The 23783-nt window shown below is 39.2% G+C and overlaps 1 protein-coding gene across 3 annotated transcripts in view; it reads left to right on the plus strand.

The window, feature by feature from the left end:
• The window catches only part of grm3 (glutamate receptor, metabotropic 3), a 46906-nt gene that overhangs the window by 16744 nt on the left and 6379 nt on the right, over positions 1 to 23783 (plus strand). For 2 of the 3 annotated variants that reach the window (XM_051870941.1, XM_051870942.1), the window contains 4 exons: positions 1944 to 2557; positions 6656 to 7529; positions 18474 to 19549; positions 23442 to 23619. In XM_051870941.1, coding sequence (XP_051726901.1) covers positions 2099 to 2557; positions 6656 to 7529; positions 18474 to 19549; positions 23442 to 23619 — 2587 coding nt within the window. In that variant the 5' untranslated portion in view covers positions 1944 to 2098. The remainder of the gene's footprint in view (positions 1 to 1943; positions 2558 to 6655; positions 7530 to 18473; positions 19550 to 23441; positions 23620 to 23783) is intronic. The other variant, XM_051870943.1, reaches the window with a different exon arrangement.

Below are 23783 nucleotides of genomic sequence, written 5' to 3' on the forward strand. Positions count from 1 at the left end.
TTTAATTTCATTATGTTTAATTCTAATTGGCCAATTTAAAGGATTAGTTAAAATATCCATATTTAACAAGTTATGAAGTAAAATATCTAGCTTCCGCCAGACCACCTTCCGTATTCAAGTTACGAAGAAAGTGTAAACTGGCTTCGCGTCAGTTACACTTTTTCCGTAAGTTGAATAGGGAAGGTGTAGGACGTAGCCTAAGCTTTGTGAACTGCAAGAGTTTTACACTTTCTTCGTAAGTAGAATACGGAAGGCGGTCTGGCGGAAGCTAGATATTTTACTTTATAACTTGTTTACATATGGATTTTTTTTTTTACACAAACGCATCGCTTCGCTTCAGAAGGCCTTTATTAACCCCCCGGAGCACACATTTATGATGGTTGGATGAGGATGGAAGCACTTTTTTCAGCTCATACTCATTGGTCCCGTTCACTGGCATTATAAAGCTTGGATGCATCAGGATATTTATTAATATTTCTCCGATTATGTTCATCAGAAAGAAGAAAGTCATATACACCTAGGATGGCTTGAGGGTGAGTAAAGCTTGGGGTAATTTTCATTTGAAAGTGAAATAATCTTTTAAGTGTATTTTAATAATTTTAAGTGTATTTTAATAAAGCAACTATATATTTTGGGTGCAATTTGGAAATCTGTTTAAAAGAGACGGCTATATACCTTTGCTATTGACCATGTAATTCATTTTGAGTATTTAACATCATTACCTGAGTAGCATAATTCCTTTAGTTAATCCGTGGTTAAAAAAAAAAAATACATATATATATATATATATATATATATATATATATATAAACCAATTTAAATCATTAAAAAAATAAACAGCACTATCAGTGGACACTGTTTTTGTTTACTTCAATCAGCTCAACAGTTGCATCTTCTGTCTGCAGCTTCTGTGCTGATTAATTTATGTTTCTCATGTGTTTTCCATCCTTGAGAATCTGTTTTGACAAATCTGTTCATAAGTGTACGGAAGGCGCGGAGGAGTTGGCGCTGGGTGAATTTGTTGAGATTCGTTTGTGTGAGAGCGCCTGTTGTAAATTTGGCAGGTTGGTTTTGCAGACAATCTTCTTTCAACTCTAAGAACAGAACACTGTGATTACAGTGAACTAACTGACACTGCAAGCATAGGACAACCCTGAAATGTCTAATATTAAAGTCTGAGTCTCAGGTAGATATTTTCTACACAGGTAGAGCTGTTTCGGGTGGCAGTCCAAAAGCATTTTTGACCCATGGGTTCCTTCTGGATGTTCCTATGGGCTTTTATAATGGCATTTTTAGATTTATGTGTAAAATATGGTCTTTGGTAAACATTGCTAGAAAATGCTTGGACATTTTGTTCTACAGTATAATGTGCACACAGTTATTCCCCAAACATGTACTTGTTTGTTGTGTATGATTTGTACTATGTATATGTTAGCCTTTTACCTAAAACAAATTTATTTCACTGGTTGATAGACAATAAAGTTTTTGAATCTTTAAATCTTGAATCATGTTCATCAAAAAATAACTAAATGCTTGACGAATTGGATAACCACTGCAGTTCTACAGCAACTTGTTGGCAACTTTCAAAATTCACATTTGAGGTATTATTTTGTGTAATTTTTGTGGGAAAACCCTCCAAAAATCCAAATAAATAAATAACAATTTAAATGGGAAAAGACTGAAATCTACTATATATATATATATATATATTTTTTTTTTTTTTTTTTTTTTTTTTTTTTTAATTAGGCTAAAAATGACCTGTATTTTTCTGTCTGGCCCAGTTTATGTGCTTGCTATAGTAAACAAACTATCAAAATAGAGCATTTTAACTGAAAGGAGGGATGTCCTACTGCTGCCACATTGATAATTATGATTTCTCACATTTATATTTCAATGCTTACTCTTTGCCTTATAGTGTCTCCTTCTCTCTGTCTGTTTGTCAGCAGGTCAAAGGCTGAACCCAGTGCTGTGGATCTCCATGAGTAACCAGACAGAGCTCCCTGCTGCCCCTTCATGCCTCTGTCAGTTCCTTGACGCCCACCTTTCACCCTCTATCTCCCCACCTGACCGTTACACCTCCTCAATCTTCTTCCCTTAAATGATGTGGTTCGCGATCCGTGCTCTGCTCCTGGTGATGCTGGGTGCCGAGATCCTGCTTTCCAGCGGAGACTCTCCCCGCAGAGAAATTAAAATTGATGGGGACCTGGTTCTGGGAGGCCTCTTTCCCATCCACGAGAAGGGCATCGGCATGGATGAATGTGGCCGGATCAATGAAGACCGTGGCATCCAACGGCTTGAGGCAATGCTCTTCGCCATAGATCAGATCAACCAGGACGTAGGTCTGCTACCGGGCGTGGCTTTGGGCGTCCACATCTTGGACACATGCTCGAGGGACACCTATGCTCTGGAACAGGCGCTGGAGTTCGTCAGGGCCTCGCTTACAAAAGTGGATGATACAGAGTTCATCTGTCCCGATGGTTCCTACGCACTTCAGGAAGACAGTCCGCTGGCCATAACTGGTGTCATTGGGGGATCTTTTAGCAGCGTCTCCATACAGGTTAGATACAGTCAATTTGATCTAAAATGGTTATGAAGAATACACAAAAAGTTCGAAATAATTGACTTAATGAAAATAGCTTTACTAAATTTAACTAAACCAAAAATTATTTGGTTGGAATGTATTTGCACATGCTTATCAGACCACATGCATCAGCCTATTTTAACACCATATTAAAAATAATATTACACTATATTTCTACTTATAAAACGGTTAGTTCCTGTCCTTGATTCTGACTGGTAAAAGCTATGACCGCTTCACCCAACGGTTCTGTATATCACTAAACAACACCCTTAGCAACCACTCTTAGCAATGTAAACTGTTTGTTCTCAATTTATATTGTTCACTGAAGCTTACTGTATTATATAGAAGGGTATTGTGAGAAAGAGATCGATTGAACGAGTTTATTACCTGCATTCAGATTTAGCATTTTCCTTCAGGTCAGTCCTATGTTCATAATAAAAATATGTTTAAATGTCCATTGCAATATCTTGTCCTTTTAACAGTTAAGGGGTTTTCCCATGACTGACAGCGCTAGTTGAAGCATTTGTCAGTTGCGTCTTGTTCCGTGTTCACAACAATTCAGTCTTTTCAATATAAAAGTCTTCGCTACTGACTGACACACTCATAAAGACAATCTTTGCCGCCATCTAATGGCATAATAATGTAACTTCTGTTACTGTTCACAGTCATGGACTATTTTTTCCCTGATTCGCGTCGTGCCTAACAATGCCCTTCAGCCATGACATATTCACAATACAGCACAGCCTCTCGTACCTTATTGCTTACATAATACCTAAACAATTGTACAATTTTTACACTGTAATGCAGAAATTGTGATGCGGTCAATAAGTCATGACAACAAATGTTGCAATCAATAAGAAAAATTATGTAAGTAAGTCATGACAACTGCAACTGCATGTTTTTACATTACTTTGACTCATCAAAATAAGCAATAATACAAGATTTAACATTTTTTTTTAAGTCAGTTTAATATAATTTAGGTTGAAATTACTTATACAGCCAAGTTGATTGTATTTAAAAAATTTAAGGCAGCAATTTTTTTACAGCGTGGGTTTTTACCAGAAATTTAAATAATAATAATAATGAATACAAATTAACTAGTTAATTACAATAAATTGTTTATGGAATAAATAAATTGTTGTTGGCAACATATGTATAAAAAGCTTCAAAATTCACATTTATGGTATAATTTTCTGTAATTTTTATAGTAAAACTAAACATCCAAATATCTAAAAAAAAAAAAAAAAAAAAAAAAAGGATAAAAACATAAATTAATATGTAAAGTAAGTAAATATGTCAGTGATTTGTGTTTACTTTTAAGTTTACGTCATGGCTGAACCGCCATACTAATTGAATGAATTAAAAAAAAATGTTTATTGAATAAATAAATATGGAATACAACAAGAAATGAGGAACCCACCATATTTTAAAATTGAATTTACATTGAAATAGAATTAAACTAAATAAACATACACAGATTATGATTTAAAACATTGGAAAAAAATAATTTTCAAAATTTCTTTCTAAAATTATTTATATTGCTTTCTATATAGACCCAAAACCAATGGATTAAATACATTTCGATTTTACAAATTTAAAATGATAGCAACAAAATGTTTAATTAACTAATTTTAATTGAACAAGAAGCAGAAAATCCAGTCTTTGTAGCATAACCTCCCTTAACATGTTCAAGTTCATTTTTTGAGCACAGCTAAACCTCTTTTATTTGTGTACAGTTTGAATTCATTACTTTTACTGAATTATTTGCAGGTTCGGCTTTATGAATCACAAATCTGCTCTTTACCCTCCAGAAGCCCACTTCTGAACAACACCACAGCTCTTTTCCCGACCAACTATGAAGAACCCAATTCATTATTTAGAGGGCCGCCCTCAAATAAAACTCTGCGCCACCCTCGTTTCCATTCTTCGCCCCTGTAAATCCAGTTTGCTCTTTCCTTTCCTCATGTACGTGCACGGATTAGCACTGCGGCTATGCTATTGTGTGTGTTGTGCGTTGTTGCTTTCTAGTGTCACTGGTGACAGAGCCATGGGAATTTGCATAATTTTGCATAACCCTCTTCCCATTTGTGGCTCAGCAAAAGCTGACTTTCTCTATCAGTTCCAAAATCCGTAATCTGTCTAACCCTCCTTTCTTTTCCCTCTCTCTGTCTTTTTCTTGTTCTCTGTCAATCCTTTCCCCCTGTTACTCTGCAGTTTTATTTAGTGATATTGCTCTGTTTCTGGCAAAGAGCTAGGAGAATTGTGACCTCACAGTGTTCTCTCTTTAGATAACCATTGTTATCCATTGCTGTCCTTTCATCGCCAACGACTGGGCATTGTTTTTCTCTCACGACACTGCCTGTTGTTTGGCAATCCTGCCTCCCTCCCTCTGGCAAACTCTCTCTTGAGATTCTGTATACACTTCTGTCCCTTATTCCTCCATATTCTTTTAAGTTACATAATTTCTCAGAGTTGAAAGGGATAAAGTAAGGTTACTTTCCATTGAACTGGAAAAAAAACCAGGGTAATTTTTTTTTCTTTTTTGGGGACTCCTCTCAGTAAACAAAGTTCAGACATTGCTTTTTCTTTACATCCTGAGATATTTAGTTTCTTTTCTTCTCATTAACTCTTTCCCCACCATTGACGGAATTTTCTGTCATTTATGAGACAACGCTTCCCCGCCATTGACAGAATTTTCTTTCCATGTTTTCACTGTTATGTGTTAGAGGGCACTAATACACATCTTCTGAAAGAGTACAGAATCTCTGGATCAAAACACAGACAAAAAAGAAGCAGAAACAAGTGATAAAAGCACTGCTTATACACATTGTAATCAGCTTCAAAATGTTCAAAATTTAGCTTTTTTATGAAACCTACCCACATTCAAGATTTTATAAAAAAGAATGCATGAAAGCTTTAAAAGCAGATGCTCTGTCCTTTCTTTTAATATAATGCATTTTCTGCTATTCATACAACAAAATATTCTGGGAGCCATGAAAGTTTTGTGAAAATGATCAAAAATGATGGTGGTGGCTAGCAACTTAAAAAAAAAAAAAAAAGCTGGCAGGGAAAGAGTTAAAGCCAACATAAATTACTGTTCACAACCCATTTTATGTCCGTAATGTGAAGTTCAAAAGCCTGGGGGGTCAGTAAGATTTTATTTTTTTTTTTATGACAGAAATGAATACTTTCTATTTATCAAAGAATCCTGAAAAAAATGCATCACATTTTCCACAAACATATTAAGCAGCGCTGTTTTCAACATTGATAATAATAAGAAATATTTCTTTCTTATTTCTTGATTTTTTAATAAATGCAGCCTTGATGAGCATTAGAGACTTCTTTCAAAAACATTTAAAAAACTTACAGGCTCCGAACTTTTAAATGGTTGTGTATTTCAGAGTGGAACAGAATCAAGTCCTGCCCTTTTTCTCATTGAATAAAAGGGTGTTACATACCAGACTGAAGACAGACAGAATGCAAGTTTGCTAAAACATTCAAAATAAGACCATATAAGACCAAATAAGAATGTACTTATCATAAAACGTGATTAATCAATATTGATTTCATGTTGACTTTAACCTCTACTTACACCTAAAAATCAACAAAATGACAACAACTTCTTTTTGAGCATTTAGCAAACATTCATTATGTTCATTTGTAGAACATATCTGTTAGCATCCCAAAACAAAACAAAAATCATCACATACAACAGGACTGAACTGCAAGTGTTGTTCTAGCTTTGATGTAAAGATTTGAATAATTGTGCATGTCAGTGTTATGCCGCAAAGGAGACATTATCCTCTGCATTTCTGCACATATAGCGTGGGGTGTGTGATATGGAAGAGCCAAGCTGCATCTCACCAAAGAAAAACATTTCCGTGCTGCTCAGCCCTGCTGAGCCTGTCTGTGTCCTCTTAATTGGACTAATGTGGCTTGATCTAATCAAACGACTAAAAAAAGAATATTTTATGTATAATAGTCTTTGGATAATTAATTCATAAGTTGCTGACTTATTGATCGAAAGGGTTTGTAATGCAATACTGTATATGTTTGTGTGTGTGTTTCTCCCAGGTGGCCAACCTGCTGCGGCTATTTCAGATCCCTCAGATCAGCTACGCCAGTACCAGCGCCAAACTCAGCGACAAATCCCGCTACGACTACTTCGCACGCACAGTCCCTCCAGACTTCTACCAGGCCAAGGCCATGGCTGAGATCCTGCGTGCCTTCAACTGGACCTACGTTTCCACTGTTGCCTCCGAGGGTGACTACGGAGAGACAGGAATCGAAGCCTTCGAGCAGCAAGCCCGTTTGAGAAACATCTGCATCGCTACTTCGGAAAAAGTGGGGCGATCAAGCGCGAAACGGTCTTCGTACGAGGCGGTGGTCCGTCAGCTTCTACAGAAGCCCACAGCCCGTGTGGCCGTGCTTTTTCTGCGTAGCGACGATGCTCGAGAACTCATCGCGGCCGCCGCACGCCTCAATGCATCGTTCCTCTGGGTAGCAAGTGACGGCTGGGGGGCGCAAGAGAGCATCGTCAAAGGGAACGAATTCACGGCGGACGGGGCGATCACGCTGGAGCTAGCGGCTCATCCTTTACCAGAGTTCAACCGCTACTTCCAGAGCCTCACGCCCTTTAATAATCATCGCAACCCATGGTTCAAAGACTTCTGGGAGCAAAAGTTTCAGTGTTCATTGGGCGGGCCTTCGGCAGCAGGGGCGGGAACCCCAAAGCCACCTTGTGACCCAGAGTTGGCTGTGGACAGCTCAAATTTTGAGCCAGAATCAAAGATTATGTTTGTCGTAAACGCCGTGTATGCCATGGCCCACGCCTTGCACCGAATGCAACGTACTCTTTGCGCCAACACCACACGCTTGTGCGATGCCATGCGCAGTCTCGATGGCAGGAAACTCTACCGGGACTTTCTGCTTCACGTCAACTTTAGAGGTAACCTGCTTCGCTTTGTTTTTCTCCTAGCGGTTTCTCTCTGACTAGTACTGTAAGAGTTTACGGCATTCGCCGCGTATCTGTGTCACACTGTGGTTCTGAAACGACAGGTTTACAGGCTCTGTAATTAGAGACACTGTGTGTCTTGATTGCGACTTGGAGAATGAGGCAGGAGTCAAGCGTCTTCTGTCAGCGTCGCCGAGAGCTCGGCTTTGACTGACAGCTGAAGGAGAGAGAGGCAGGTAAAAATAAACTATGTAAAAGTGCTCAGCATGCTCAGGTTGGCGTGGCAAGTAGATGGGATTAAGCCACACTTATCTGTGGCTATGCACAAACACATTTAAAGACAAACTCACAGAGGGAGAGAGCAAACGATAGCTAGAAGTTTGGGGAGGAAAAGATGCAGAGAATTTGACTACGCCAAACAGAGAAGATAGGAACAACAACACAATTACATTATACATAAGCAGCGCATAGCAAATACATAGGGGATAATGTAGAGATGCAAAACCTTGATAGGGTAATCAGGACAGAGTGGTCAGAGTGGTCTTATCTCATCATGAAGGGGGTTATTTTGCAATAATTATCAGCAGACCATGCATAATTTTGTTGATTACAAGACTACTTACCAAATAAATAAATAAATGGACATTAAATATTAATCTGAGTTGAAATATCATAATGTGAGAAAAGAAAGATTCTCACCAAGGCTTCATTTGATATCAAAAATATAGTAAAGACTTTTTTTTAAATACTATTTCTATTTAAAATGACTGAACCTCTCACATCAACACATTAATTTTCGTACAAATCAAACTGATTGAACAGCTTTAATAGCAGTACGTTATTGGCGGATGCTGAAATTAACAAAAAAAAAAAAGAAAAAAAAAAAATCTACATCAAAAATAGTGCCACATAACCTACATGGTATATCAAAATACCATGGTATTACAATCCGATACTATCTCTATACTGCCACAATACTTTTTGTAAGTACAGTACATGTGTGCATGTGCATGTATGAAAGGCAGAGCTAGAGAGGGAAGTAGCGCTAGTTTCACACACAGAACAGAGAGAAACACACAAAGACAGATGGAAAGAGTGAGTGAGAGAGAGAGAGAAAGATCGGGCAGATAAAATGACGGGAGAGAGGTTGAGTGGGCTGGTACGCATCAGCAGAAGAACATTCTCTTTGAAGTTCACCATCTTCATTTTTCAAGCGCAGAATCAAAGACGTGTGGGGTTTGCTGTCTGGGGCGATTGAGAGGGAGGCAGGAGGCAAGCCATGCAGGAGAAAAGGAGGAAAAAACGTCATCATCATCATGCAGACAGAGGAGATGGAGGTAGAGAGAGAGAGAGAGAGACAGAATTGAGGAGCTTGTGGAGTGAGAATGATTGTAGATGTGCTTGGAATCAAAAGAAGGATGTTGGTATGGATGGATGGATAGAAGATGGAAGAGATGAGAAGAGAAGCCCAAAAGGATTTACAGTTCACATTCTCCTCCCTATGGTGAAGTCCCTCTGTGCTTCTCAGCATTCTGACTTGCAAAGTTCACACAGCTGGCCCTTCTTTAGCTTTCACACTAGAGCTTTTGGTGCAGCCAAACATTTGATATTAAAGGAGACCTATAATAAAGATGTAATATAAGTCTCTGGTGTCCCCATAATGTGTCTGTGAAGTTTCACCTCAAAATACCCCACAGATCATTTATTATAGCTTGTCAAATTTGCCCCTATTTGGGTGTGAGCAAAAACATGCCATTTTTGTGTGTCCCTTTAAATGCAAATGAGCTGCTGCTTCCCACCCGCTTTCCAGGAGAGGGCGGAGCTTTCACAGTTCACGCTTCGGTTGCTCACAACAACAAAGCTGGAGAATCTCACACAGCCAAAATGACAATTGTCAGTAACGGTGTTCAGCCTTACATTGTTCAAACCGGAGTCAGACACTGATGAAGAGAAAGTTACAACTTTAAGAATGCATCTGGATGTTTCTGAATGGTTAGTGGATAAATTTATGTAGTTGCTGTGGAGTTGATTCTAGGGCTGCACAACGATTAATCGTGATAAAAATCGTTTGCAAAATAAAAGTCTGTGTTTACGTAATATATGTGTGTGTTCTGTGTATAATAATTATGGATATATAAATACATACACAGTATGTATAAATTTAAGAAATATATGCATGTATAAATAAATATATTTATATATATTTTATATTATATATAAATATTTATAATATACATATTAATTTAACATTTTTCTTAAATATATACGTGTATGTATTTATATATACATAATTATTATTCACAGAACACACACATATATTACGTAAACAGACTTTTATTTTGCAAACGATTAATCGCGATTAATCGTTGTGCAGCCCTAGTTGATTCAACTCATCAACTAGCATGTGCCATCATGTTAATCTTTTGTGCAAATCCAGTGTTGAATTGACCCCCATTTGTGAAGCAGTCCGGCGTAAAATGACAGCATGGCAACAACTCTACTACAAAAACTCTTCCTTTTCTCTAGTGCAGCCCAACATGGCCTCACCCCCTTTGTTGCATGTTTTTGGGGGGAGGGTTTATGTAAATTTTAGGGTTAGTGATGTCACTACCCCAGGAAGAAGCTTGATGTAGTCCCTACCAGCCATTTGTTGTAGTCCTTAAACAGAGAATTCTTTAAAAGAAAATATCTCCCTTTGCATTGAACTTTGAGTGTTGTATCTTTGCAGATGTTGTTTATGCTCTAACAGCAACATTACACACTAACTAAAGTTAAAAAAGTGAAATCATAATCAACCACCCCTTTATCATTTGCTCTGTTTTAAAACCCATTGATATGGGAGCTTGGAATAGAGTCTGTTCATTAAAGGGTAAGTTGACCCAAAAATGAAAATAATGTAATTAATTACTCACCCTCATGTCATTCCACACCCGTAAGACCTTCGTTCATCTTCGGACCACAAATTAAGATATTTTGATTAAATCCGATGGCTCAGTGAGCCCTGCATTCACAGCAATGGCATTTCCTCTCTCAAGATCCATAAAGGTACTAAAAACATATTTAAAACAGTTCATGTGAGTTCAGTAGTTCTACCTCAATATTATAAAGCAACGAGAATACTTTTTGTGCGCCAAAAAAACAAAATAACGACTTTTCAGCAATATAGTGATGGGCCGATTTCAAAACACTGCTTCGGAGCTTTACGAATAGAATCAGTGATTCGGAGCGCCAAAGTCACGTGATTTCAGCAGTTTAGCCGTTTGATAGGAGATCCGAATCACCACCAAACTCACATGAACTGTTTTTAGTACCTTTATGGATCTTGGGTGAGGAAGTACCATTGCTGTGAATGCAGGCCTCACTGAGCCATCGGATTTAATCAAAATATCTTAATTTGTGTCCCGAAGATGAACGAAGGCCTTAGGGGTGTAGAATGACATGAGGGTGAGTAATAAATGACATTATTATTTTCATTTTTGGGTGAACTAACCCTTTAAAGGGATAGTTCACGCACTTACTCACCCTCATGTCATTGTAAACCTGTGACTTTCTTCTCTGGAATACAAATTAATATTTAATATAATTAATTAGAATTTCTAAAAATAAAAATGAATTTTAAAAAATTTATAAAAACTATGATGACATTAAACAAAGATACCAAAATAACACTGTTCTGTGAAATATAAAAGACGGTATTTTGTGAAATGTCTCAGTGTGTAAATGGCAAACATCTCATCTAATTATTTGTGATTGAAAGATGAATGTTAATACCAGGTGTACCATCTACACCACAACCCTGAAAAATATTCCACCACCTTCTGGAACGTTCCTCCAGCAGGAACTGTTTATGCTTTATTGCATGTTAAAGTGTTAGAAGCGGTTAGCTGGATGTCACAAAGTGCTATTCACAGACAGCTCCTCTTGTCAGTGGTGTTGTGTAAAAACCTTACCCTCTGCGTCAGAGTGTTTCTGTGCTGCGAGGAGCCTGTCACATCTCCAAGAGCCTGACTCCTCGAATACCCTAACACACTGTGGCAACATGCCGTTGCTATAGCAATTAGGTCGCCACATGGCATCAAGTGGTGAGGTAATCCAGTAGGGTTACAGGGGGGTGTTCTATCAACAGAGAGAAAAAGAAAGCAAGTAAGATAGAGGGATGCAGTGCTTCTATTGAGTCACACTCATTTAGACACTAAGCACAAACACACACTTGTAGATATTAGCCCTCATATTCCAAAACCACATGATATGCCTTGCTTTCTACTATCTTCTAAAGTAACATCCTATCCAAAATTGAATCTCATAAGTGATATATCTGGAGCTCTGGAGAAACTGTATGCACCAGAAATAGCGCTCCCAGTGACGTGGCTACACGTGAACCGTTTGTAATCAGTCAAACTGAAGTTTTAGCCTATATGGACTTTTTTGTAATGTTTTTTTTTTTTTTCTTTAAATAGCAATTTTGAAAGTGTCACATATTGAAAAGTTCAAGAAACTAACAGTGCTGCATAACACCTGGCATATGCTGTTTTCTGCTGGGTAAGTTAAAAATCACTATTGCTGAAAATATTACTGTAAGCAATTTTAAATACTGTAAGCCATTTTTTAAAAAACAAAGCACTAACACAAAAATGTTTGTGTGTGTATGTGTATATATATATATATATATATATATATATATATATATATTTTAGGGCTGTCAATAGATTAAAAATTGTAATTGCGATTAATCGCACCCTTTTGTGGGATTAATCGTGATTAATCGCATAATTATCGTGCAATTAAGCATACATCATTTATCATGTTTAACGCATTTGTTTTGTCACCATCTGCTATATGCAAAGTAAACTATCAGATTGAAGGGTGATTCTCACAAAACTATATTTTCTGCAAGATTTTTTCAAGGCAAATTTAGGCGCCTTTCCAAAAAAGGACACTTGAAGACTCCAAAAGGACACCAACTAACCAAATGATATAAGGAGTCGATATAAGGAGTTATGCACACCAAAACACTGCAGAACAAAACTTTTCAGAATTCAGAGTACAGTAGGCCTATGTGTACAGTGCAAAAACAAATAGCTTGTTTACATTTTAGATATGTCAAGTTGCGCTACTGAGCAGAACCACATTGAGATGGCAAAAAAAATGAACCAACCGCCTTGATCTGACTGCATATACCTACTACAGTACACAGATCCATTCAGAATTACTAAACACAGCAACATATACATGACAAATAAAAACATTGAACTGAATGAGTTTGTGTGGAAACAATGTACTGAATGTACAGAAATGTGTCCACGCATAAATACAATGTGCAATCAGTGCATCAAGAGCGCACATACACGGTTTGTTTGCGCATCGATATAACGACTCACGCAAGCTTACTGTACAACTCCTTTACATGTCATTGGCTAAAACACACTATTGTTCAAATGTTTGTGGTCAGTAAGATTTTTTTAATTGTTTAAAATAAGTCCCTTTATGTTCACCAAAGCTAAATTTATCTAATTGTATTATACATATTATTACAATTTAAAACAACTTTTTTCTCTGTTAATACATTTTAAAATGTAATTTATTCCTGTGATGGCGAAGCTGAGATATCATTATCGTTACTCTAGTCATCAGTCACATGATCCTTCAGAAATCATTCTGATATGCTAATTTGATGCTCATGAAAAAAAAAAAATTGAGAACAGTTGTGCTGCTTAATATTTTTGTAGAAACCATGATACTTTTTTTCAGGATTCTTTGATGAATAGAAAGTAAAAAAAAAACAACAAAAAAAAAACAGCATTTTTATTGGAAATTAAAATCTTTTGTAACAGCATAAATGTTTTTATTGTCACTTTTGATCAATTTAATAAGTTGTTTATGAAGATGAAAAGAAAAAAAAAACCCTAAACTTTTGAATGGTGGTCCAGGTATCTAGAGGGCAGCATAATTCTGTTACTAACCTTTTAGAGCAGTCTTCTTCATGTCGGGAACTCCTATGACGCTTCAAAATGCTGTCTAGGTAGGCAGCTCACTAGAATTTGGAAAAGAGCAACAGACACACACACACACACACTAGGATATTTGTGTTTTTCCTTTTCTCAGACACTTTCAACCCACACACCATGAAACAAAACAATCGCTCGTCCGCCCACCATCGCCACACAAACACACACACACACTGAATGCTGAGATTTAACCATCACCTCCATCTGCAGCCACTAGATCACTTACAACTAATTAGCTGCCTCTCAAATTCACAGATCTGGAGTAAATATTTATCATGCCTCACAACAATAGATTATTATTTTAGCAATGGTGTATTTTCGGAACAGCAAAAGCAATTGACACTGAGAAGATTCAGAAGAGTTTTCACCTTGCTTACATTCTTAACACACACACACACACACAACATAATACATTATGAAACAAAGTCATCGCTCATCCACCCACCATTAACAAAGAGACACACACACACACACACACACACACACACACTGAACAGGCACCACAGAAAGAAGAGCTTGTGTATTTGTTGTTCTGTGGAAGATTTATTGTCATGTAAACAGCGATGTGGGAAAGCATGGACAGCATCTCTGCACTCATACGATACACAATTTTACAACACTGTGTCCAAACTGCTGTACATTTATATAGCTGGAAAAAGTTGTGGATAGAGGTGGTAAACCATAAGCAAATCTTGAGTCTGCAGTACACACAAATGTCAAGTCAGAAGCTAACCTTGTGCAAGCTGTCCTGCTAAGAATCAAGTAATGTTATGGTACAAAAGAGTGCCTTGTATTACTTATCTCCCTCCAGGAAATGAACATTCTGATTTACAGATCTCGCCCCCCCATTGACTACCATAGTAGGAAAAAAATACTATGGTAGTCAATGGGGGGCGAGATCTGCTTGGTTACAAACATTCTTCCAAATATCTTCCTTTGTGTTCAGCAGAACAAAGAATTTTATACAGGTTTGGAACAACTTGAGGGTGAACTATCCATTTAAGTAGTGATACGATCACTTTTTATAATGAACAGAGTGATATTTAAGTCGTTATTCACTCTCAAATCAAATGAAATTATTGATTAACTTGTGTATAGGTACACACAAGAACCAATGAGGTTTACTAATGGGTAACACATTTTCATTTGGACTCTGTATGGATGCAGTTGAGTTAAAAATACAAAAATGTATTTAAAAGGAATTTAAAAAGTCTTACATTTAATTTTATTAAACATACAGGTACTCTGGGTGAAAAAGAAACTTGATAACTGGCAACCTTCTGCATGTTTGTGCACTTTGTAGACTCTGATAGTGGTTCTGTGACTTTTATTTTGCAAAATAATTTATTGTCATAACATTGTTGAGTCATTTACAAGTCCAAGTAGAGTCCTGAGTCATTGGTCCAAGTCATTTTCTTTATTTAGTCAAGCAAGTCATAAATCCTTAAATGTGCAACTCGAGTCAAGTAATGTAACTGTAGTCTCCCACCTCTGCTATCTACTCACGACACACCTCTTTATTGTTTCTTTCTGCTCTCTCTTTCTCTGTGATGAAGCTCTTCAAACTGTCAAACTCAGCTGTGCGTGTGTCTGCGGATGTGTGTGTCTCCTTGACGGAGATGCTGTATCTGAATGGCGACTGTCAGTTGCATAGGTATGCACAGCAGAGATATGTTGTTTTTAAACCTTGAATTCTGGAAACGTCTCAGATGCCAGACTGACATGATGTGGTACCTGAGAGTCAAGCGGATCATGCTCAGCGGTGATGTCACATTGCCAGTTCTCCATGTCTCTGTCAAAACGGACAGAGTCCGTCCTGCGTCCTTAGTGGCTCAGATACCAGGAGTTTATTGAGACTCATATGTTTACTATTATAGGCGTTAACAGATCAGTGATAATGTTTACATAGCCGAGACATATCACGAGCTCAGGGACGGTCGTTTTTGAGTGCTGCTGTCCTGCAGAGTTTTGCTCCGACCAAACTCACCTTCCTTCACGCAGTTTTAGTAATCCTGAAGACATTCAAGTGTGTTTGATCAGGGTTGTAGCTAAACTGTGCAGGACAGTTGCACTCTAGGACCAGTGTTACTGGTAACGTACACTGTTGTCGCTTATGAAAACAAAACGGCGGCGCCGTGAGCAGAAACACACAGATTCAGGGGGCGGTAATATTATAATAAGATCCCCTTCCTGTGTCACAAGGGGAGCGAAATCTGAACGGCTCTTTTTCCACATGCTTGCAGAGAAACGCTTACCAAAACAAAATTACTGGGTTTGTCTTTTCTGGTTTGGTAGATGCACCGAGGACCCGATCAATTAATCACATAATGCTAAACTGTACGTAATGTAAACCACTGGGAGACCATAGATGGATGTCATTACCAGTTCTGCATTAATAGAATGTCAGTTAATATAAAGCTCTTTAATATAAAATATTTTTCAAATTATAATTGTAATAGAATTTTCGCACCGTAACCGTAAACATTTATGACGCAGCCATGCTCACTTACTAGACCATCTCATTCTAGCATTTAATGCTGAGGAGGACTTTAGCCTACAAGCTTCCGAAGTTCTGGACTGGGAAGGACGCATCCTCACTAGGATGCAGAAGCACCCTTAGGCCCTGTCCCAAATGGAACCCTAAGCCCTCATGAACTTCCTCCGAGTCCACACTTTCAAGACATAATGCCGCTTTGACTGTCGGCTAGAAGTCTGCTGCAGAACATCAAGGGCGTGCATCGTCTGCAAAGGGGGCACTCGTGTACCCCTCTGAAACCTAAAATGACAAATGGGACACCCTACGGCCTTGTGGACTTAACTGACACGCACACAGCGGCCATTTCAAGTCCACAAGACCGCAAAACAAGTGCACATGAAGTGTGCTATTTGGGACAGGCCTTTAGTGTATTTGAACTTTGAACAAACCAGTTGAATGAATGAATCAATGATTCACTCAGACAGTCACTTGTTGCCACCTACTGGCATAACCTGCAGAAACAGTCATTGAATAATCCCCATGCACAGATCATCTGGCAAGCACAGACAAGCAGAACAACATCTTACATAAAGGACTTCAAATTTTTAAGGTATTAAATGTTAAATTAAATGTTTTTTCTCCTTCAAAAAAATAAGTGCATGACACCCAATATCAACTACATTGATTTGAACTACATTGATTGATACAACTGATGTTCTTTATGCCTTAATGTGTCAAAACAACTGTTAACAACTTTGTGAATCCCCTACAGTGAAAAAGATGTCAATTATAAATTCATGTTCATCCTCAGTCGGTTTGTAAGTTTATGTCCCTCCGCTCCATAAGCAGTCTGAGTTATTTGTGTCAAGCAGAATTGCTCTTCTTACACAGGTTAAACTTCTCTTGCCGGTCTTGTGCAATCTGTTCAGATCAATTGAGCTATTTTAAGGCACTGTCAGACTACAAGCCTGATTTGATTGATTTACTGCATCTGTGTCTAAAGCATCCCATGACAATACATGCAAACATCTGTCAGGGATGCACAGAGATATTGTGATTGACACAGACAGATAGACTAGATAGACAGACAGACAGACAGATAGACAGATAGATAGATAGATAGATATCCCATCAATCCATCTGATTGTCTCTGTGAAAGTATTTGTTCCACAAATGGTATGTCCATATCCTTGGAGGCTCAGAGCAAGCTAATTAACTGCAATTAGTGTTTGTAACGGGTAATTATATTACAGTTATCCTGTTACCATATGTTGATTATTTAATACAGGGGTGTGCTCGGCATCTGCCGCCAATGAGGGATGATTACACATTATCAAGGTCGGTCGCCTGCCATCAAATTGTAGAATGAACAGATGAGCTACGAAGAAATGAACTATGGGCCACATAAGGTTAATATGATCCAGCGCACGATGAAGTCCTTGAATACACCAAGATGTTTGTGGATTTCACTGCACCTCAGCTGCATGTGTGTGGGGGTCTGTGAGTGCATGGGTGTTGACATTGACGTTATCTTTGTGAATGATGGGGTTCATAACTTCTAACCTGTTTTCCTTATCTGATGAATCATCATCCAGCTGCAAGCTTTCAGAGACCCTCTGAGCAATTACACCATGCAGAGAAAACGTACTGCAGGTTTGGCTGTAGCCAACTATTTGTGTGTTTACATATAATTAAAATGACAAAAGTAGATAAATAACATGGTATTACTTTTTTTTTTTAAGATGGACAGAACGATAGAATGATAGATAGAATGATAGATAAATAGAACAACAGATATAATGATAGATAGAACAATACATTAATAGATAGACAATACAGACGGTCGATAGATAGATTGATCAATCGATAGATAGATCGATATCCACAACTTCAAAATTCTCTTTTTTTTTCTCTTGCCACTATAGAAAAATAATCACTTGTATAAACAGTAGTGACAGTTTCACCATCATCTCTTGTGGGACATTTTTTTCTCGTCTTTTCTTTCGGTTCACAATATATCATTCTCCCTGAGGCCAAAACTCAAGACAGAAGCATCAGCTCCTCTGTGCTCATTTGCCCATGTCTTATTTTGCAATGTGCTGACCAAGGACGCTCCCTCCCAGAGCCCCGAGCTACACTACAGAGGTGTGTGGGAGACTTCATATGAGCGATAAAACCAATAACTAGCACATAAACCCTGACAAAAAACAGCCCGATTCCTCCTCAAACCCTTGATTCGTTCTCTGCTTGAAGTCGGATGGCATTGTGTAGTCATTTTGTTTAGAGATTTGATGATACTTTTCTTTGCCTGCTTCATGAGCCTGCAGCCGTTTACGTACTTACTGATAATAACCAAAGACAGTCATAAAGGGAACTATCTGTTCTTGAGTTAATGTGTTTCATCCCACTTAATATGTGTGAATTAACTTCTCCCCCTCTTTCTTGTACTCTCTCTAGCTCCATTCTCCCCTGTCGGCTCGGAGAATCAAGTAAAATTTGACGCATATGGTGACGGAATGGGCCGCTACAACATCTTCAACTACCAGAGAGTGCCAGGCAGTGACAAGTTCACTTATGTCCAGGTCGGGGAGTGGGCGGAGATTCTTTCTCTAAACGAGGGCTTGATCGGCTGGCCAAGGGGAGCAGACGTGCCCACGTCTCAGTGCAGCGATCCTTGCGCTCCTAATGAGATGAAGAAGATGCAAGCGGGTGAATACTGCTGCTGGATTTGCACTCCCTGCGAGCCCTATGAATACCTGCCAGATGAGTTCACATGCATGCCCTGCGCATCTGGCCAGTGGCCCCGTCCTGACCTGACCGGATGCTACGACCTTCCTGAGGACTACATCATGTGGGAGGACGCTTGGGCCATCGGGCCCATCTCAATTGCATGCGTTGGCTTCATCTGTACCTTAATGGTCTTCATCGTTTTCATTCGACACAACGACACACCGCTGGTCAAAGCGTCCGGTCGCGAGCTGTGCTACATCCTGCTGCTTGGTGTCTTCATGTCGTACGTCATGACTTTCATATTCATCGCAAAACCGTCGCCTATCGTGTGCACGCTGAGGCGGTTAGGCCTTGGTACCTCGTTTGCAGTGTGCTACTCTGCCTTGCTCACGAAGACCAATCGCATCGCTCGCATCTTCAGCGGCGTGAAGGAGGGCGGGGCTCAGCGACCGCGCTTCATCAGTCCCAGCTCACAGGTGTTCATCTGTCTGTCATTGATCTCAGTGCAGCTCCTGTTAGTTTCCATCTGGCTACTGCTGGAAGTTCCCGGGACGCGGAGATTCACCACACCGGAGAAACGTCAGACTGTCATTTTGAAGTGTAACGTAAGGGACTCTAGCATGCTGCTCTCGCTAAGCTACAATGTGGTTCTGGTGGTCCTCTGCACAGTCTATGCCTTCAAGACCCGCAAATGTCCAGAGAACTTCAATGAGGCCAAGTTCATCGGATTCACCATGTACACCACCTGCATCATCTGGCTGGCTTTTCTGCCCATCTTCTACGTCACCTCCAGTGACTACAGGGTACGTCTGACACTGAAATTCAAATGAACTGAAATTAATATAATTGCAATAAGTATGACTTTTAAAGGGATAAGTCACCCAAAGTTTTAAATTCTGTCACCATTTACTGACGTTGTTCCAAATTTGTATGACTTATTTTCTTCTGTGAAACACAAAAGAAGTTATTCTGAAAAATTCCAGTTTTTATTTTTACTTTTGTCCATACAGTGATAGACATTGGCCTCCAAGGTTGTTTAGACCCCAATGTCAAAGTATCTTTTTTTATTTGTTCTGCAATGAAACAATGACAGAATTTTCATTTTTGGGTGAACTTTTTCCTAGAAAAGTAAGGTTTGTCAAGACAAAGCTTGAATGATAACTTAGATAACTGAAAAAGTTTAAAAGGTCTTCAGCCATACAGAGAGATCTATAAGATTAGAAATAAGATTTAGATGACTTGACTTTACATATTATTATTTTATTATATAGGGTAAGATTGGTGAAGACGCCCTCCGTAGGAACAGTGCTCATTTAATGCTAAAATATGGCCTAATTTTAAATGATTTATTTAAAAAGTGTAAAAATGTAAAATTCAATAAAGAATGAAAAAATCTGTACTTAAAACTGTAAACTTATCTGTTAACTTAAATAATCAAGACATCACTAACAGGTTAAGTAAAATATAATGAATATATGGGCTAATACAGTGCATATATTAGGCGAAAGAGTTCATTTCTCTGGCAAACTAACAAGCTGTGGACACTGAATGGCTTTTCTGAGGTAAATGCTACATAACCGCCGCTGAAACACTGAATAAGCGATAACACAAGATATTATACGTTTCACTAAGTACTGTATCTTTCAACATACAGTTCATTTAAGTTTATTCTGTAACTACTGAGGAAGAGATTATCGCATTCACTCCGCGCTGCTGGTTGAACTGAGGCTCCATTACAGTGATCTGTCACGCCACATCAAAGCGCGTCAAAACGGCACTTTCTGTTTGAATTTCGTGATTTCGTGAACAGAATTTTAAAGATGACACTTTGTTTCTTATGGAAAGTAACAAAACGCAGAGCTTATTGCGATTATTGATGGTTCAGGCATAACATTATGACCACCTTCCTAATATTGTGTTGTGCTGGTCCCCCTTTTGCTGCCAAAACACCCCTGACCTGTCGAGGCATGGACTCCACTAGACCCCTGAAGGTGTGCTGTGGTATCTGACACCAAGATGTTAGCAGCAGATCCTTTAAGTCCTGTAAGTTGCGAGGTGGGGCCTCCATGGATCGGACTTGTTTGTTCAGCACATCCCACAGATGCTCGATTGCATTGAGATCTGGGGAATTTGGAGGCCAAGTCAACACCTCAAACTTGTTGTTGTGCTCCTCAAACCATTCCTGAACTTTTTTTGCTTTGTGACAGGGCACATTATCCTGCTGAAAGAGGCCACAGCCACCAGGGAATACCGTTTCCATGAAAGGGTGTACATGGTCTGCAACAATGCTTAGGTAGTTTGTACATGTCAAAGTAACATCCACATGGATGGCAGGACCCAAGGTTTCCCAGCAGAACATTGCCCAAAGCATCACACTGCCTCCGCCGACTTGCCTTCTTCCCATAGTGCATCCTGGTGCCATGTGTTCCCCAGGTAAGCGACGCACACGCACCCGGCCATCCACGTGATGTAAAAGAAAACGTGATTCATCAGACCAGGCCACCTTCTTCCATTGCTCCGTGGTCCAGTTCTGATGCTCACATGCCCACTGTTGGTGCTTTCGGCGGTGGACAGGGGTCAGCGTGGGCACCCTGACTGGTCTGCGGCTATGCAGCCCCATACACAACAAACTGCGATGAACTGTGTGTTCTGACACCTTTCTATCAGAACCAGCATTAACTTCTTCAGCAATTTGAGCTACAGTAGCTCGTCTGTTGGATCGGACCACACGGGCCAGCCTTCGCTCCCCACGGGCAACAGTGAGCCTTGGCCGCCCATGACCCTGTCGCCGGAACACCACACAAGAGCTGCAGTTTTGGAGATGCTCTGACCTTGTCGTCTACCCATCACAATTTGGCCCTTGTCAAACTCACTCAATCCTTACGCTTGCCCATTTTTCCTGCTTCTAACACATCAACTTTGAGGACAAAATGTTTACTTGCTGCCTAATATATCCCACTCACCAACAGGTGCCGCGATGAAGAGATAATCAGTGTTATTCACTTCACCTGTCAGTGATCATAATGTGATGCTTGATCGGTATATATTATATATACACTACGAATTCAAATTGAATTCAAATCATACTATGAATTCAAATTGAATAATTCCATTCAATTGGCCTATAGCATATGACAAATCTAATTATTGGAATTATTAACTAATAACTATTCATGTTAATGATTATTATATTAATAAAACCACCAACAACAACATGCCACTGGGGAACATCTGCCCCAATTCTGAGGGTGGGGGACATTTTTCTTTAACTTTTTACTTTTCATTACATCCATACTTGTTACTGTACAAATCTAAATGAATTCAACTTCCTTTGGGGTCTGGCCAAATCAATTAAAATTCCAACTCATGAATTTAAAAGTAACCAGTTCTTAACTGTATTTTGCCTAGTCCTGTCTGACATAAGCAGAAACACAGCTCAAATCAAATTAAAGTACCTGAAGCTAACTGAACACAGCTAGATTTAATCTACTTTAGTGAGAATGAATCAAACTGATCTGAGCTGAAAAGCGGAACCAGAAAAATCCATTAACATGCAAAACAGACAATGTTGTCTTGTATCCATGCTTGTGGGACCGCAAGACGCCTGCTGTTCGGATAGCTGTTACGTGTATTCGGAATTACACCAAGTAAGCAGAACTGTCAGATAGAAATCTGTTGACAAATTTAAATCTTCAGCAAACACATACCCTCAACAGACAACTTCTCAATAGCTCACTGATGCAACAAATATATAACATCAAGTGATGCAGTGTGACAGTGCCTAAGCGTGTCTATAACCAAGCTTGTCATTCACCACACCGAGTGAATCCAAAGGAAACTTGAAGTACCCAAACAGCATTGATGTAGATGGCCTGCTGACGCAAGGAGGAATTCTTGCAGGGAGCAGGACAAAAATGGGTCTTACTAGGCCGCAGTCAATGAAGTGCGAAGAGAGGCTCTTTGCTCAAGAGACATGGCCCTCAGAGACTGCTTGCCCACAATGCTGATGCCTATGGAAGCACAGGATAGTTGAAAGATACAGAAATCCGAGTGCAAATGCATGCAGCCGCGAGATCAGAGCTACCAACCGACCGAGTAGAACACAACAGAATAAGGACAGCTTTGTAGATGGCTCACACTGATTACACTGCAGAAAATATGAGCAAGACTAATAGAACAGCTAATCGGTTTGCGTATTTTTAGCAGAACATGAACATACGCGAATAGGGAACTTATTTAAACCCGCTGATAAGTCATATTGAGATAAAGGTCTAACTGAAACAGATCATACTGTTCATTTAGCTCTCTGTGAAATCGTTCCTTAAGCAGAACAGTGTTGTGTTCCCCTGGGGTTGAGAGATCCCTGTTCAGTTTAGTGTTATATCCGTCCTCCTATCCCTTCACTCACAGCGGTGCGCCTTGACGGGGGATTGCGGGGAACAACACAAAGATCTAAAACTGGAGTGAGGAAAATTATGTTGCTAATGGGAGACGTTCAACTACTTCTAATCAAATGCTATTTACGCAGCACTTTGCTAAATGTCACTGTTATTATACCCCCGTGCTCTACCTCTTTATTAACCAAGGGTTTCTTGATAGTCACAACTAATAGCTTCTGATTATCAGAATAAATGGAAGTCACCATAGAGACAATGATGGGTGAGAAATTAATTGTGATTGTCCTCTGTCTTTCAGGTCCAAACCACAACCATGTGTATATCTGTCAGTCTGAGCGGATTTGTGGTGCTGGGCTGCATGTTTGCCCCCAAAGTCCACATCATCATGTTCCAGCCTCAGAAGAATGTCACCAGTCATCGGTTAAACATGAACCGGTTCAGTGTAAGCGGGCCGGCCACTAGCTACGCGTCCCATGGTGAGATCTACATACAAACAAACAGATACTGTATATTAGATATAAACATTTGAACACTGACTTTTTGTATTACTTTGTCACATTTGTGCTATGGGCAGAAATAATACAGCAAACTGACCCTTCGCCGGGAGTTTGACTGACACACAATCTAACCAATCATAACA

Source organism: Ctenopharyngodon idella, chromosome 18 (genome assembly GCF_019924925.1).
Source record: "Ctenopharyngodon idella isolate HZGC_01 chromosome 18, HZGC01, whole genome shotgun sequence".
Taxonomy (NCBI): Eukaryota; Metazoa; Chordata; class Actinopteri; order Cypriniformes; family Xenocyprididae; genus Ctenopharyngodon; species Ctenopharyngodon idella.